The sequence below is a fragment of the Endocarpon pusillum genome, assembly GCF_000464535.1.
Source record: "Endocarpon pusillum Z07020 unplaced genomic scaffold scaffold5250, whole genome shotgun sequence".
In the NCBI taxonomy this organism is placed as follows: domain Eukaryota; kingdom Fungi; phylum Ascomycota; class Eurotiomycetes; order Verrucariales; family Verrucariaceae; genus Endocarpon; species Endocarpon pusillum.
In genome coordinates this window covers 29,852-46,017 of record NW_006916494.1, presented here as the reverse complement: position 1 = coordinate 46,017, position 16,166 = coordinate 29,852, and the positions used below count along the sequence as shown (strand labels likewise).

The following is a 16,166-nucleotide window of genomic DNA, read 5'->3' as shown; positions in this document are numbered from 1 at the left end:
CTACGAATTCGGCTCAATGTTTCTAACTCACCATTTACGATAACGTCCCCAGTAGAGCGAAGTTGATGAAACTAATACCATCAGACAGTGAACTACCACAGAGGCCTGGAAGCCGACTACATCTTCGTGACAGTTGCACCCTTTGTGCTTCCGTCGCTCTCTGTACTCTGGCATAGTCATTCCAGCCGGACCTTGCGTATGATACGATGTCAGAAGTCGAAAACCACTTTACAGTCTTCATCAGGCTCCCTTTTAATAGAGGGGGTTTTGTTGACCCTCCACCAGTGCGTATATCACAGCAGCCGAGAAATACTTTTTTGCTGACACTCTGACAGGTAGCCTGGAATGCAGCCAAAGAAAAGGAGCTATGGGAGATCATCTCACGGCAGTCAAAGAGCAACGAGCTCAATTGTATGCCTCGATTACTCGTTCAACAAGTCAATGCTGATGCTCGGTAGGGAAGGAATTGTACGTTTTCATGCAAAAAACTCGTGAAAACATCTGATTTTAGCTGTTCAACAGAGCTGAAAGATTTGATGTTACCCAGCCTTTCCTTCTTCAGAAAGCAGCATGGCTGTACGAACGACAGCTATCTCAAGTGAGGGCCCAGATGCGCAAGGTAGGATCGCGGCAGTCGTCAACCCCTTCGCCTGCCCCAGGTTCCATGTCGGGAAGTGCCTTCGGTGGGCAAGCGATGAAGCGAGATGGGAGTGGAGGTATGGATTCCGCTCACCTAGTTATCAAGGACTGACGACAGGCAGGCTCGCAAGTCCCTTCTAGATTGTCAACGCAGGCCAGAGATAGTCCTTCCCTAAGAGGAGAAGTCAGCGTTCCAGGGACTCCGAATAAAGTCAAAGGTATAATTTCAGCTCGGATCCGTGCTAAGCTGACGACATCTCCAGCGCCACAAACATTGAAAATGGGCTCAGCCGCAACCGCCTCCCATTCTCGGAGTGGCTCTATCACGGAGCAGAGAATGCCACTTCCTATTTCGCGACACGCTTCTAAGGATGCGCCAACCAGGCCAATGGATCTACGCTCGCGGGCAACGACAGTTCAACAGGAGCCTTTGACACGATCTCCGAAAGAATTGCAGCTGTCTTCTCCTTCTTCGTCTGAGCAGTCGGAGAATGAGACAGCCTCTAAGCCCACGGTCAGTAATCGTCTAAGACCGTCTTCAGCTCGAAATAGGCCTCAACCCACACGCACGCATCAATCATCGCCCTCAGATGAGGGAGGCGATGGTGAGGATGAGGATGAGGATGACACATCCCCTTTCCTTCCATTCGCCGCTGCATCAAGCGCCAGTACACATCACCCCACTCAAGACCAGAGCGCAACCCTTCGCGGCGGCTTCGGCACGCCACCACGTGCAGTTATGCCGACTACTACCCGGCGAGGCACTATGGAGCGAATTACTTCCACTAGCGTAAGACCTGCTGTGCTTGTGCCTCAGCAGCAGATGACCTCGTCCGCTAGCTCAAATTCATCTGGACCTGGCAGCTCTGCACCCGCGGTTCGACCATCACAGCTATCTGCGCCTCGGCACACTAATCCACCTTCTCACTCTGCTACTCCGCTGAGTCCTCGGCGTGCTGCTGAGCTTGCTGCTGCTGGACTTTCACCTCTTCGCAGACCTGGGAGTGGCAGGGAAGGGAGCGATGGTAGTCCAAGCATGGGTAGCAGCTTCTCTGATCTTGATGATGCCAGTGTGACGCAAAGTGCGTTGGAAGAGGCGTTACTAAGTAACATGCAGCACGGGGGCAGCGGGGGTGTAGCAAGTCGCATGAGCACGATAAGTCAGGCTTTGCGGTCTCGAGTGTTTGATCAAGGAGGGAGATAATACTGCCCACCCCATACTAATACATCGAAGGCTTTTCTGGAACGTAAGCAGCTAGCCCAGTGGCATGTTTCTCAACAGGCTGTGGTACAAAGAGTCTAATTCGTGGTCAAGTCAATATCAGGTTTTCCTCCCCCATGATGCCTTGCAGGGAAACATCTTAAGTACCATGATTTCTTGTCGAGAAACCCACTCTGGCACTTCAGCTGTTCACAGGTTGCATGAGCATTGAGCCACAGGACATGTCTATCATCCACTCAATTAATTGTCTTAGATACGGAACTCCATTGTCTGAATGGACTTCAAAGCTTTGCAGCCTCGAGGAGGCCTCCATGTGAACATGTTCGTTTCCACGTGGATGAAGACAGGCTTTCACTGTCACTGCAGCTGCTAAACACTTCCATCCATCCACAATCCAAATCTTAAATAAATAGTCAGTCACGCAACTCGAGCAGCGCATCACTACGTGACAAGATTCTCACTCCCTCAAGGCACATAAGCGATCTAACAATTTCACCAAAGGCCAAACAAGATTCTGGGTATCTGTCAACAGTCTACCACCATTCCAAGGTATCTCCATTCACTTCCTTGAAAGACCTCTTTCCACCACGCTTGACCTTGCTGACCTTGGCTGCTTGCTACCTCAGCTATTGTGCACCCAAGGCGTATCCAGTCTTGCACGATGTCAGACTCCTATGATTCAGACCACCCACCTACCTTTCTTTCTCTACCCTCAGAGGTGCGCTGCATGATCTATAAGGAAGTCTTTGCGGGGGCAACGATCGTCCTACCGGCCGCGAATGTGCCGCGCCGTTCACGACGCCTGAATGGCAAGCTCATAGCCCTTCTTCAAGTTTGCCGCGTATGTCATCTGGAGGCAACTCCGATTCTGTACTCGAATGCTGTAATGAAAGTGGCAGGTCCTTTGGCGGCTGGAACTCTAGAACGAGGACTGCGAAACGAGCATTTTCATCGAATTAGGACGATCGTGGCAAGCACTTCAGCTCTGGATGGGAAACAGATGGGGCGGCAACTGAAAGAATTTCGTGCTTTGAGGAAGATGACTTTCCAGCTTGGTTCGTACCCTACACTTTCTGGAAACGCGGACGGTCAGGCAATTCAACTAGTTGTCAGCGCAGAGATGTCTAAGTTAAGAGTCTCACAAATGTACTTGTGGATCGAGTGGCTAGTGCGCAGTGGTATTTCTGTACACGTCGCCTTCAAAATTTGGCACTGGACCAAACCTCGTACTTCGGTAAAGCCCGCTATTCATGCTCAAAGACGACGCTAACCTAAAGTCAGGTCCATTATATTGACTACAACATTAACGACGACGTGACTGTGATCTCTGCCGATGATCCATTCGAGTAGAAAGCTATGTTGAAAGGGAGACGAGATCATGAATAGTATTGTGGCGATTGGCTCATGGGGATAGCTCATGGAGATGCCTTCGATTTGCAGTCTCTTGTATTGCCAGGGAAAAAAGTTGCGAAAGCAATATAATATGTCTATCACCTTAAAACTCCGCACTGTATGATACCGCGCGCCATAATACTAACGCTGAAAGGACGCGAGGTCGCACCACACCGGGTGTTAGACGTATCAGGTACAAGCATTAATGGACCAGCTCGGCGCGAAGATGCAGTTATGGGCAAAGCGGAATCAGACTTCTGGCAGCGAGGCTTTTCCAATAGGTAATGCCACAAGTCACATGACACTGGCTAGATTCCCTTTCTCCGCGAAGGTCTGAATCAAACCGAACTTCGAAAACGTTTAAGCATGCTGTCGCCAGAATTGACTGATAAACTAAAGCGATGTTGGACATGAAAATGTCTCACATATGCAGTGATGAGAGTTCTGGGCGTTCATTTAGTAGTAAAGAGGGGAGGATTTCTCTCGGGCGATAAAGTAGACCTACATACTATGGGCACCCAAGACGAAATAGACTCGTCTATGTTGCACCTTGATCATGTTCGCTGAGTGGCTATCGTCAAATGAGGTTGAGTGGCGGGCTCATGGAAGAACAGACCTCCAGAATAGGAGAATCTGCTGCCGACGTCAGAAGGGCTAACGCAATCCAGACTTATTCTGAGTTGATTTCTACATCACAAGTATCTTTCCCACAAAACCAACGGTGCAGGTTCACACTTAGGATGTGGCTATGGCGGCTTGCATGGGAAGCAAGAACACACCAACGACCTCAGAGTGATGAGTTTGGCAAGCCATTACGGATGCTGCCGAACCGGTACCGAATCGGTACGGAACCGGTACGGAACGAGCCCCCTATCGTCGCGAGATTTAGTCATTCTAAGCTCCAGAATAGCGTCAGAGAATTGCTGCTTATGGACATCTCCAGCGATTTGATTGGCGCGGAGACAAATTCTGGTCTTAACAGTAATCTACTCCGATATCTTGTCCCTTTTCCCCGGTTGGATGCCTCTGTCCATACCCATCCACCCTCCGCCCGGATGTCATACAGGTCGATCCTTAATGAGATATTATTATTCAATCGAACGTCTTGTCCATAATGGCCGTAGTCAACCCTCTTTCAGCTGCTTCTTTATTCTCCCTAAAAGATTGGGTTGTTCTCGGTAAGCAATGATAACGTGCTTCTGACTCTCAGCGATCAATTACTGACAGCCTTACCAGTGACCGGCGGTGGTACAGGAATGGGTTTGAGTATGTATTGTCACCTCGTATACCTTCCTTCTATCGCCTGCCTCGTTTCTCCTCTTTTCCCAGGCTCTCATCCGCAAACATTTTCCACTGCTGTCTAAATAACACATTTGGACAGTGTTAACCCAGACTTTGGCCACCAATGGATGCAAAGTCTACATCACCGGCCGCCGCGTTGAGGTTCTGGAAACAACCGCCCGCATCCATGGGTCCCCTGGCAAGCTCGGACCGCAAGGCGGAAGTATTGTCCCGATTGTCATGGATGTAACGTCCAAGGAGAGCATCAAGGGGGTCGTGGATCACATCACGAAGACTGAGGGCTATCTTAATCTGTATATTTGTTTCCACCAACAACAATTGCCTCTGTACCGACCAAATGGACGATAAGGCAGAGACTGACAGTGCGACTGGTAACCAGGCTCGTAAACAATGCCGGCGTTTGGACCACGAGACCAAGTGTAGATCCGGAGGCTGGACCAGAGGCATTCGGGAAGGCTATGTTTGATGAGAGCATCGACGCTTGGCAGAAGGGTGAGTATTGACATGTTTGGCTCACCTTTTCAATGATCATGTCTCAGGCTAAATGAACAATCGATAGCCTTCCTCACAAATGCCACATCGCTTTACTTCGTGACGGCGGCGTTCCTGCCGCTTCTCGCCAAATCAGTTTCCAGCCCCACCGGCAAGATGGGCAGCGTGATTAACAACACGTCTATTAGCGGTTTCCTTAGGATGTGAGTGTCTTGCGGTTAGCGGTTGAAGAAAATTTTAAGCAGTATCTCGCAGGTCCCAGAATTCTCAGTTAGCGTACAATGTAAGTTGATGTAGGAATTCCACATGGCGCTGGGGATGGAACTGACGACAAACCAGGCGAGTAAGGCTGCTGCTGTGCATATAACCCGGCAGCTGGCCTATGATTTGAGTCATAAGAACATCAAGGTCCGTGTCAACGGTATCGCTCCTGGTATGTACGGGCGTTTCCTCTAACCTCAATGATCGTCCATAAGAACGGTTGGAGCTGAGCATACCTAATCCTGACGTTCCATAGGATGGTTCCCCTCTGAGATGACGACGGGTGGTTCCGATGATAATAACGAGAGCACACCGCAGGAAGACGCACCGTTCCAGCAGTGGATGGAGCACATAGGGGCGAGGGTGCCCCCTGGACGCATGGGCAACGTGAAAGACTTGGCAACCGTGAGTCAGAACACACCTGAATCAGAGACTTGACAAACTATGAAGTCGCAGCATGAACTGTTCCTAACCATGATATAGTCTCTTCTTACTCTTGCCACCAACGAGTACATGTGGGGGACGATATTCATTATCGACGGTGGAATCGCCCAAAGCATGGCAGGTAACATGTAAGAATATGCAGTTGCGGTGAATGGAGGCTTCAGAGAGAGCATGCAAACTGCGTGGCTTAACTTGCGGATCAATCACGGATTTCCCCAGGCTTGTGCCTCTGTAGAAATACATCTACCCGTGCAGCCATGCAGTCATTTACCCGGTCAAATTTCTATCCATGTCATCATATTCGCTATTGCCCTCGCAATATCTGTTCTCTGGTGACTCGTGACAGATGGGAATGACCGTGAAGGACCGCTCATTGGGCTCCTCGAATGTAGAGTTATCCGTGACAGAGAGTTGCTGAGGAAGATGTTCTACATCAACTATTGCCATTAACCTTCGAAGCGGACCATTCTTGGCTTACTCCAGCACTGCAAACTGGATCCAGGCTGTAGGACTCCTAAATCCATGTTAATACACTCTCTTCAGAGATCGCGCAGAAGTCATTATTACTTATCTCCAACGGATTAAGGTCGCATTATCTCAAACAGCAGGTAGCAACATCCTCGTGATGAAGCTACGTGAAAGATGGCCGCTGAAGCCATAAAAACGAATGTCGATTAGTCCGAAGGTTTTCCGACCAGAAGTGAGAAGAAGGGTCTCCCTTGAATTTTCGCTTCAGCTCCCTCCATATTTAAGCTTACTACACTTTATAACTAATTAATCAAGCTTGGCGGTCTTTTTACATTAGATAAATAATAGTTTTTTATCTTGAAATTTTAGTAGTAAGATTATAAGAGAACCTATTTTATTATCTAGACGACTTTAGTCATTTTACTATGATAATTAGGTGATAGATGTTACGAATCCTCCCGCGACCTACGCCAAGGACCATATTCCCTGTGGCACTGACCATGGCTCACAGAGCTCATCTCGGACCCAGCTCCCCGCCGCTATTCTAGCTATCACTGACGACAGGTACCCACAGTTGTCTGTACCTGGCCTCAGCGAGATAAGGGGCACGGACATGTATATAGAGCGTTGTGTTCCCACTTTCGTTTCCTTTTCTTCACGCTTCGTCTTGTATATTAGGCCCAACCATAGCTCTCCTGACAATAAATAGCCATCGTCTGCCCTATAGTAATTTGAGGGTAGCAACCAAGGATTTGCAAGAGTTTCGTAATGCATAGTCAAAAGTGGTCATTAAGTAGATCACAGTGACCAGTAATCATTTAAGAGATATTTTATAATTTGTTTCTCTGTATAATATTGACTTAGGATTTTGTCTTAGCAGCTAATGATCTTCACAAAAACCCTTAACCCCACTTTAAAATAGTGCTGTCCAGAAATAACAATTGATCCCTCTCAAGGCTCACGTTTTTATCCTCTTAAAGGTCTCTTTGTTCGCTATTGTTTAGCTCTCTTAAATGTTTCTAACCTTTTGTAGAACATTAGAAGTCTTGTAAAATGAATTGGGTAGAGACTAAATAATACCTATCCTAACTTGTATTAGTCTTTACAAGGTTAAAAAGGTCGATCGATCAGGAAAGATGACAAGTGCATTGGATCATTCCCCCTTTCCTTCATATTGAACCCGTCCACTTCTCCACCCTACATGTGTCTCTCTAAGGCTCATACTCCCCTCGACCAATGACATGATGAGCACGTAAAATTACTGTACTCGACTATCTCCAGAAGACTAGCTTGCAACACGCCCTACTCAGTTCAGATAATTCGCATCCAGGCAAGGCCCAATAGCCAATTGTGGCATATTCGGCCCAGGATTCAGCTGCCTCTTCCCCTCGTATACGCCCAACGGGCACCGTTCGTTATATCCAAGAAGCTTCGGGATGGGGCTTGGGTTTCCCAAGGCACCGTTGCCGGGTAGGGTGTATAGATCGCACCCGTAGATGAAGAAAGACCGAACCGGGAAATACCTGTAGCTGATGCAATTCTGTGTTGTATAGCACCGATTGCAGCATTCGATCAGACTGAGGCTGAAGAGGGTCTGAACGCTCCAGGTGTTAAGGTCAGCGGGAGCGAGCCAAGAGTAGTCTTTGTTGATGGGGTAGCTTTGATAGTCGAAGCAGGTGCTGACAGTCGGTCGAGGTCCTTCCACAGTGGTGGTCACCGTGACTGTGGTAGTGGATACAGTTTCACTAACAGTTGCGGTGATGGTCTGTGGTTCATCCAGTAATTAGTGGCCAGTTTTGACCAAACAAGTGAAGGGTCACATTAATGAAGAACCGTGAAAGACAAGCATGGTCGATATGGCAGGACTTACCGGGGTTGGGACGACAGTAACGGACGTGGAGGTCGCGGTCCTTGTCGAGGGCGTGATGCCAAAACATGAACAGGCACTCGAGATTTCTTCGGAAGCATATTTACTGACCCATGGGGGAAAACCTCGGTCAGTATCCACAGCTTCTGGTGTGACGGATCGCTTGGCCGGAGAAGGAGGTGTCGGTAGGATTGTCTTCGTGTTGGAAGGAAAAGGCGCATTGTAATAGTACGTGATCGGTGACCCTGGGGTTGTCACTGTGACTGTCTCCGTACTAGAGGCACCATGTCAGCGAATATGAGCTTTCGAGACGAGGTTTTCAAGACAATGACAGAACGGACTGAAAACTTACATCGTGCCCGTCAGCGGTACAGTTGTCGTGATCTGTGTTGGTGGTGTAGGTGTGCTTGTAGAGACCTGGAGTAAAGCCCTCGTATGAGCATTGCCTGGAAGAGCCTGGCCCCGAAGGCATCATCAAGTAGCAGAACTGCTTTCAACTTACAACGACCTCAGTAGTGGTTGTAGCAGGAACGTAGGAGCTGCAGAGAGATGATGCGAGCGACGAATACTTCGAGAAGGCATTAACGACGAGCTTGTCTTTGCAGTCGAAAGACTTTTTTCTTGCTTCAAGACGTTCAGCGGCGTCGGTAGGAGTGGCAGCACAGGAAACAATGGCTACCAATAAGGCATTGATGCTATACAAGATGGGCTTCATTGTTAATTGCGGCGCCAGGCGGTTTAACTCGAAGACAAGATAGCAAGATATGAATGTGATGATATGAGAAAGAATCGACAATAGGAGTAAACCCCAGACTGATATAACTCAGTATGGCCTACCTCTGCCGAGGTCTTCCAAAATAGGCATGTGGCATAGTTTTCAAGCTCTTGCAGGATGGACTCGAACTTCTGGGACGACATGAACGGAGCTCTCAGGGAAGCATGCATCTCTGCAGACAAGACTAGTGACACCTTGCGTGTCTGAGGTCTCCAAAAAGAAACAAGAAGAGTTCCCGAGAACACTACTGGTTCGCTTCTCGACCAGTCTTTCAAATTGATATTTTCAGAGTGTTCTTAGTATGATCGAGAGTCAGGATTGGCCTGTGAAAGTTCAAAGCCAACTCCTGCGACAGCGTTCGCTTAAAGTACGTGAAATAGGACAAGCGAGAGAGTAGGGCGCACCGAATCGGTAAACAAGCTAGAACGTGGCACACTATGGTAGGATTACTGGACCTGGGCACTCCATATAATGGGGTTAGAAAACGGTGACCATGGCGCTGGGACGGGGAGGAAGAGCCAGGGGGTCAGAGAAGAAGGGGAAGCGCCGACGATCGAAGTGAAACATTGGGATGTCAGTAGTCACTAACGTAATGTGAAATGTACGGGTCCGGATCCCCGGTCTGTCATACAAACTAGTGGTACTCGGTGCCGCTGACAAATGAGTTCCAGTCTCAGGCTATAACTACTAAAACAGGTAAGAAAGTATAGTTGAATGATGTTTTGATCCGCTGAGACTGATGTGGCCGTGCTGCGGTACTGTGGCTTGAGTCTTTAATCACATTTTGTATAGTCTGATTGGCAAAAGAGGTAAAACCCGAGCAAAAGTCATTGGTCGGGATCCCTGGTTGCAACTCACTTTTCTGCATCAAGTAGGGTCTTGGATGTGTCTAATGTGCAGCCTAGCCCGTCAGGGTTAGTTCTTCGCTTGGTACCTGCGCTATTTAGCACACCTGCCCTAATCCGAACTGTGGACATTCATTCTGGGAAACAAACCATTCTCTAGTCACAGAGAAATTTCAATAATTGCTCCTTGCGTCAAATAGTTCTGAAGTTTAACATCTCAATGGTCTATAGGCGGCAACAGCTTCAATCCACGTGATCTCGGCTAGGAGAAACAACTGCCATTCTGCCGGCAGGAGGATTCGTGAGGAAGGCTCGAGGTGGTGTATCTCTTGTGCCCATTCCTAGACAACTATCTCAGTGGGAGGTGCGCATGTCCATCAATGAACAGCTCAAACTTGCAACGCAACGGCGATGGCAGGTAAAGAGGTTGAGGGTTCTATCATCATGCGTGAACGAGTAACTCTACTACCCTGTTAGGCTATTATAAGAATAATTACGGGACCCAGCCTTCTAGTCACGAACCTAGGGAAACCCTGTCTGTGCAGTTGTAAATTAAAGGCAATACCATACCTACTATAAGCTACGTATGATTGCTGTTTGGTAAAGACTGGGTCAAAGCGACCTATCAACCAAATAGTCAAGTAGAAAGATTGTGTCAATCCCTGTGAGTGTCAACAAGCCATTTCTGCTGCATTCTGCTACATTGTTGCCGCTTTTTGATGGTCTATTTATGCTATAACTAGGAGTAACTCCTGTGGCGTTTGTACGGCTTGTTTTTGTGTATAAACTGTGCTTTCTACCCTCATAATAGAGAACAACTTGCTTTGCACGAATTCTATGCACTATTCTGAGCAGTTCGACAGATTGTAAGTGGAGACACGATCCATACAGAAAGCAACGAGATCTTGGACGCTGCGGTTGCCTTCCTCCTATCTTGCGACTCTCACACCACGTAATCATGCCGTCTCTCTGCTCTCCACACACCCCTTGCTCGACTTGCGCCTTGTGGAATTTCCAAAATCGAAAGGAAGAAAAAAGGGTTTAAGGATAGAAATGAGCTGGAACTCTCCTCCTGTTTCATGCTTCCGAATCAAATTCTTCGAAGCTTGACCCCAAAAGTGCCGCAATCTTTTGTCTCCTCACGCTTATCATTGAGCTGTCCGCATTCATCTCTCTGGACTTTGCACTTCTTGGTAGCGCTGACAAAGCTCCCCGTGTCCTTGGCCTCCTTCTTGCCCTTGAAGCTTTCGGCGTAGACATCACGGCAAGTCTCCCACTGGACATCGCATGTATCCTCGCACGCCTTGTCTACATGTTTTCTGGGGTAAGATGGGCACTCAGCTATATCGTTGCTGGTGTAGACCATGGAGTGGTGTTCTTGATCTAATCGGCGAAGACCACGTTGCATCCACACCACGGAGGACGAATCCCGCCGACTTGAGGCTCACTCGGTGGAAGAAAGCTACTGGTAGATGTTGGACTCGTGGCAGTATCTTACGGTGGTTATTCCAGTTAAATTCTGGGAAGCGGGCTCGGTGAATGGTGATGCAGACACGGTGGAAGACGATACAACGGCATTGGAAGATGTGACGGCGTTCATCATCCCGGTAGAGCTGGTAGTGGGCATGCCAGTGGTAGATGCAGAAGCGGAGCTGCTGCTCAGAAGGGTGGTACTGCATCCTGTACTTGTGTTGGTGCCAAGAGTCACGGCATGATTGAGTGCGATCAGCCAGCCAACATTGGATGCACTTATAGTGACATTGATGGCGGTACTGGCCAAGCTAACGCACTTGAACATTATACCAGCGCCTAAGGTTGCCAAATTCCCGACCAAAAAGAAAACGCTGCATGCTTGGGCGCTGTGGATCAAGTTGACCGTCGACTCTGATGAGGTGGCAATGGTAGAGCCAACTTGGAAGATGAACTGAGCATTAGGAATGCCTCCAGCGTTCAGGGTATGAGTTCCGCTAAATTGAGCTGATGAAGAAAACTTGTATACACCTGGACCGGGTGTCAAGCCGCCAAGGTCTTGACCAGTCAGATGCTGGGTGGCCAGAAGAGCGGCGGCTGCGTTGTAAGCCGAAAGCGCGTCACTCTGAACAGCTGTTGCAACAGCATTCACACTGTTAGTGTTACCATTGGCGACCCAAGGGGGATAAATTAGTGATAGCGGTGCCTGGACTGCCACCAAGATCGCCGTTGATGACTGTGAGGCCTGTGTCTGTCACTGTTGTTGCTGCTAGGACGCCGAATGATGCGGCGCTCCCAATATCGATAGCCTGTGCCTTGATATTGCAGAGCTAACAAGGCTGCAGGCAAGAAGAAGATGGCCCAACATGATGGCGTTTGAGAGATCTTGTGAAGTGATTGGGGCGTGAAAGTGATCAAGGAAGGTTCTTGAGAATGTTAGATGTGCTCATAAAAACGAAGAGCAGACACGGAAAGTTACCAGTTTATATATCTATCCATCCAGTACCATTCCAGCCAATGTTGATCCTTCCTCAGAATATGTTGAGTTCCATCAGAGCTGAATCCCAGGCGGAGCAGGCACTACAAGCAAATTGAGTGACGTCCGTGCGTCCTTGCAGGAGTCTGGACCGGGCTGCAATGCTAGCACAACTGGGTCAAAGACAAGGCTCTGAGCATTAAAATAGCAGGTGAATTAACGAGTTTGGTAACTACTGAGCGCAAGACAACAAAAAAAATATGTAGAGTATGAGCTGATAGAACCGACGTAGACTATCTCCATTGGTACGACTGAATTGCTCTGAGGGTGGTCGCAAGGTTGTGCTGTCGAACTTTGAACAGGATGTGTTATCCGGCCACGATGACCCAGACTTAACGCCAAGGCTGTAGCAGACTTCCATAATTAATTGATGTTCCTAATGCCAAGGCTGCAGAATAGCCTTAACGCTAAAAACGGGTACTTCTTAACGCTAAGCTCTACAAGGAAGGGAGGCCACAACAGGGGTTAATCGGGGTCACAAGGGATAAGCAATTTCAAGCAATTTCAACATGTTTTTCGTACAATAAAGGCTATTCCTATATCTCACCAAAATTCTGTCCTGCGGCGCCAGCAATTCGAGGGTAACGCCAAGGAATTACAACACTTTCGCAATGCACAGTACCCGACTTTAGCGCAAGGATAAACAGTGATTCGCATGGGGGTCACGTAATTTCAGAAAACTCAGTCTTATTATGAGCTGTGACCCAAACACTTCAACAGGGTTCATTACCAATAATGTCTTACAGTCATCCTCATGGATGTGGCAAAGCAGGGGATTGGACGTCTCAGGAATTAGATCAATACTTTATTGTTTTCAACAAGGACGTTAGCTCGGTTGATTGGGCCACGATACAGTATGCAAGCGATCTCGTGTCTTAGGAGAAAGGACATGATATTAACGAGTAAGGTGCTTAAGATTGGTGGTTAAATCCATTGGCATGAACGGTACTGCTGCAACCCAATCGAATCATCATGTGCCACTGATAGATTGAGGGGTGATGGAGTTTATTTAATGATGCACGTTTCCCATCTAGGCTTGTCGTTATGCGCTACGCTGAGCTCACCAACAATTTCGAGCTGCTAGGGCTTCCTCATTTCCAAAATTCAAGGAAATATGGATGATTCATTTCAATATCTTCCCCTTGATCCAAAGCAACGAGAGATTCGACTTGTTACGTTGGAACCTGGAGCTTGGTCACACTCAATACGCTGCACTATTGAAGCACGTTCTTTTGATGGAAAGCCCATGTATGATGCACTCTCCTATGTATGGGGTGATGCAAAAAACCGGAGACCCATTCAACTCAACGATCAATTATTCGAGGTCACAGAGAATCTATGGGTTGCGTTACGGCGTCTTCGAAATCATGCTATCCGCCGCGTGCTCTGGATCGATGCTATATGTATCAATCAGACGGACAATAACGAGAAGTCTCAGCAGGTCGCGATGATGGGAGAAATATACAGCAACTGCCAAAATACAATAATCTGGCTGGGAGAGGATGAAGATGTTGATGTTTCTGAGACGGAATCGAAATCTACGACTGCATCCCGTGCATGCAAAATGTTGGAGATGCTTGGGGCTGATAAACATTTTTACGAATTGCCTTGCTTCATAACAGCGGAAGGGGGTCGAGCTGAGATAAAAGAAGAGTACTCTGATCATTTTGAGGCCTTTCGAAAGTTTGTCGATGTTCCATGGTGGAGGAGAATTTGGGTTATTCAAGAGATGGTTTTGCCTAAGCATGTTAGATTCCTCTACGCTTCTGAGGAGTTTTCCTACAGTACATTGAGATCTGTTGTACAGGGATTGCAAGTACACGGCACAACATGTTGTAAGCAGCATCGGTATACACTCCGAGCGATAGCCTTCGACCCGATCTTGACGTTTCAAGAACAAGTGGAGCCCATGGTCTATACACGTGAAACATGGACACATCAGACACCGATCACGCTCTTTCGCTTACGGAGGTTATTCTCAGCTTTTCAGGCAACAGAGAAGCGCGATCTCTTCTACGCGCTCCTAGGCCTTGTCACAAGCTGGGGCGCTAACAATCCTCTGTATCCAAATTACGGCGTTTCTCTGAAAGAAGCCATCATGCAAGCCGTCTTCAAATGTATCTCCGAGCAAGGAGGATTAGAGTTCTTGCAGGGCGAAAGATTCTACCGTGGAGAAATAGACATGCCCTCATGGATTCCTGATGCCCATTTCTCCGCTGTTCCGCCACAATGGGCCATCGTTGAGCAACGGAGACTCAAGATATATTCTGGTTTCTCCGCCTCAGCATTCCTCCGCCAGGATACTTCGCAACTTTCTCTTACCGCTAATGGGGCACTGCTTTGCCAAGCACTCTTGGTCGACAAGATTGTCAAGGTTGGATCTATTTGTGATGCATTGGGGCATTTTGAAGAAGCACCTGATGTGCTTCGTCAATGGATGGAGATGATTGGGGTAGAATTTCGAGATTGGCCGGAACAGCCACCTGCAGAAGGCTCCACACAGGATGTCTTCTGGAAGACCATTCTCAATGACTCCACGGAGCTAGATACAACTGAAAGTCCCTTCTATCGGCGACCCAATGACAAGGATTATGTGGACTTACGAGCTCTATGGGAGTTCTTCCTTGGACCATTTGGAAGGATGATTGTGAGCAGCCTTTCATTTTCTGAGGAGTCGCATGACAAACTGTTGTCTAAGGCTCCTGCAACTATATACCACCTTTTCGTTTGCCTCCAGCAGAGACGAATATTCGTAACAGAACGCGGATGGATCGGGCTGGCCTCTCGGCAGGCAAGCCCAAATGATACAGTCCACATTCTGCTGGGTTCTCCTGCCCCTTTCATCCTTCGTCCATCAAACGAAGCCTCAGAGGTAGACAAACAAGCAAAGACGCTGCCTTCTTACACTGTCATTGGTAATGGCTATCTCCACAACGTCATGTTTGGTGAAGCTTTTAAGGGTGACGGGGAGAAAGATGTTAGGACAGTTGCGCTTCATTAAGTCTCACTTGACGTACGAGACGATGACAAGCAACTTCCACATCCACCCCGATTTGCTGTCTTGTTAACCAAAGAAGGCATATATTCAGGCTCAGCAGAGCTTAGTTTTTGTTTGCAGCTTTTCTCTAGTGGAATGAGTCATGATCAAATTTGCGGTTAAGCTTGCAGAATAATTCCTTTCACCCGTTCGATTACTGTAATTCAAGCCTCCAAAACAGCTTCTCTGACCCATCAAAAAGCCCAAATGACCGCACTGAGCGCTTAAAGATTTACTTTTAAGTGATAATTTACCTTTGTCTTGAATTAGCATTAGACGTCGCGAATAGAAATTCTATCAACTTGGTGTGCCCAAGGTATTGAGTAAAACAGTTGATTCTATTCCATTGCTATGGAGAAAAGAGAGCGTATTTGTACTCAACGGCGAGCTATCATTTCGTACGTAAAATGAAGGCAACAGTGCTCGTCCTCTCATTACTTCTGGTGGAGCCCAATTACAATTGGGAGACCTGAAACTTAGAAAACCAAAAATCAATACACTGTCCACACAGACATGTTAGAACGCTATGATCGGAGATGTATTGCATCCAGATTCTATCTTGACCCTAAGAGCTTCGACGCAGCCATTGAGAGTCTCAGACCGCGTCCAGAAAGAACACCAGCCAAAGCTAGGTTTGATGATATCAATATCTATCCTCTGACTATATGGGATCAAGAAAGAGCATCACTTGACACGGACTTAGCCAACAGCAGTGAAAGTGCTACCTATGCTTTAACTAAATGGGACGAGTGGGACAGAGGTACTGCCTCTATTGAGAGAGACCAAAGTGCGATTCGTACCTCGTGGGACGAGTAGGACGGAGGGGTTACCGTTGCGGAAACTTTTCGCTCACCCCCTGGTGCTTGTGCGACACCAGAGCTACGTGGGAGACACTATGCTCATTCAAGACAAGAGC

At 47.9% G+C, this 16,166-nt stretch overlaps 6 protein-coding genes across 6 annotated transcripts; 4 read left to right on the top strand and 2 right to left on the bottom strand.

The window, feature by feature from the left end:
• Positions 1-206: 206 nt before the first annotated feature.
• Positions 207-1,843, top strand: EPUS_05457 (uncharacterized protein; the record flags this gene model as incomplete). The annotated part of the gene is made up of 6 exons (XM_007806222.1): positions 207-284; positions 336-411; positions 459-468; positions 523-716; positions 762-857; positions 903-1,843. 6 exons carry the CDS (start codon positions 207-209, stop codon positions 1,841-1,843), a joined length of 1,395 nt encoding a protein of 464 aa, XP_007804413.1.
• A 679-nt stretch (positions 1,844-2,522) lies between these two features.
• On the top strand, positions 2,523-3,211 carry EPUS_05456 (uncharacterized protein; the record flags this gene model as incomplete). The annotated part of the gene is made up of 2 exons (XM_007806221.1): positions 2,523-3,095; positions 3,143-3,211. The coding sequence occupies 2 exons, from the start codon at positions 2,523-2,525 to the stop codon at positions 3,209-3,211; spliced, it is 642 nt and encodes a 213-aa protein (XP_007804412.1).
• Positions 3,212-4,367: 1,156 nt separating this feature from the next.
• On the top strand, positions 4,368-5,884 carry EPUS_05455 (uncharacterized protein; the record flags this gene model as incomplete). Its single annotated transcript, XM_007806220.1, has 9 exons — positions 4,368-4,431; positions 4,490-4,519; positions 4,635-4,848; positions 4,935-5,047; positions 5,115-5,250; positions 5,303-5,330; positions 5,387-5,480; positions 5,565-5,713; positions 5,792-5,884. 9 exons carry the CDS (start codon positions 4,368-4,370, stop codon positions 5,882-5,884), a joined length of 921 nt encoding a protein of 306 aa, XP_007804411.1.
• Positions 5,885-7,526: 1,642 nt separating this feature from the next.
• Positions 7,527-8,802, bottom strand: EPUS_05454 (uncharacterized protein; the record flags this gene model as incomplete). Its single annotated transcript, XM_007806219.1, has 4 exons — positions 7,527-7,985; positions 8,091-8,361; positions 8,440-8,504; positions 8,590-8,802. The coding sequence occupies 4 exons, from the start codon at positions 8,800-8,802 to the stop codon at positions 7,527-7,529; spliced, it is 1,008 nt and encodes a 335-aa protein (XP_007804410.1).
• A 2,367-nt stretch (positions 8,803-11,169) lies between these two features.
• On the bottom strand, positions 11,170-12,045 carry EPUS_05453 (uncharacterized protein; the record flags this gene model as incomplete). The annotated part of the gene is made up of 2 exons (XM_007806218.1): positions 11,170-11,922; positions 12,013-12,045. 2 exons carry the CDS (start codon positions 12,043-12,045, stop codon positions 11,170-11,172), a joined length of 786 nt encoding a protein of 261 aa, XP_007804409.1.
• Positions 12,046-13,327: 1,282 nt separating this feature from the next.
• EPUS_05452 (uncharacterized protein) lies at positions 13,328-15,214 on the top strand (the record flags this gene model as incomplete). Its single annotated transcript, XM_007806217.1, has 1 exon — positions 13,328-15,214. The coding sequence occupies one exon, from the start codon at positions 13,328-13,330 to the stop codon at positions 15,212-15,214; it is 1,887 nt and encodes a 628-aa protein (XP_007804408.1).
• Positions 15,215-16,166: the final 952 nt, after the last annotated feature.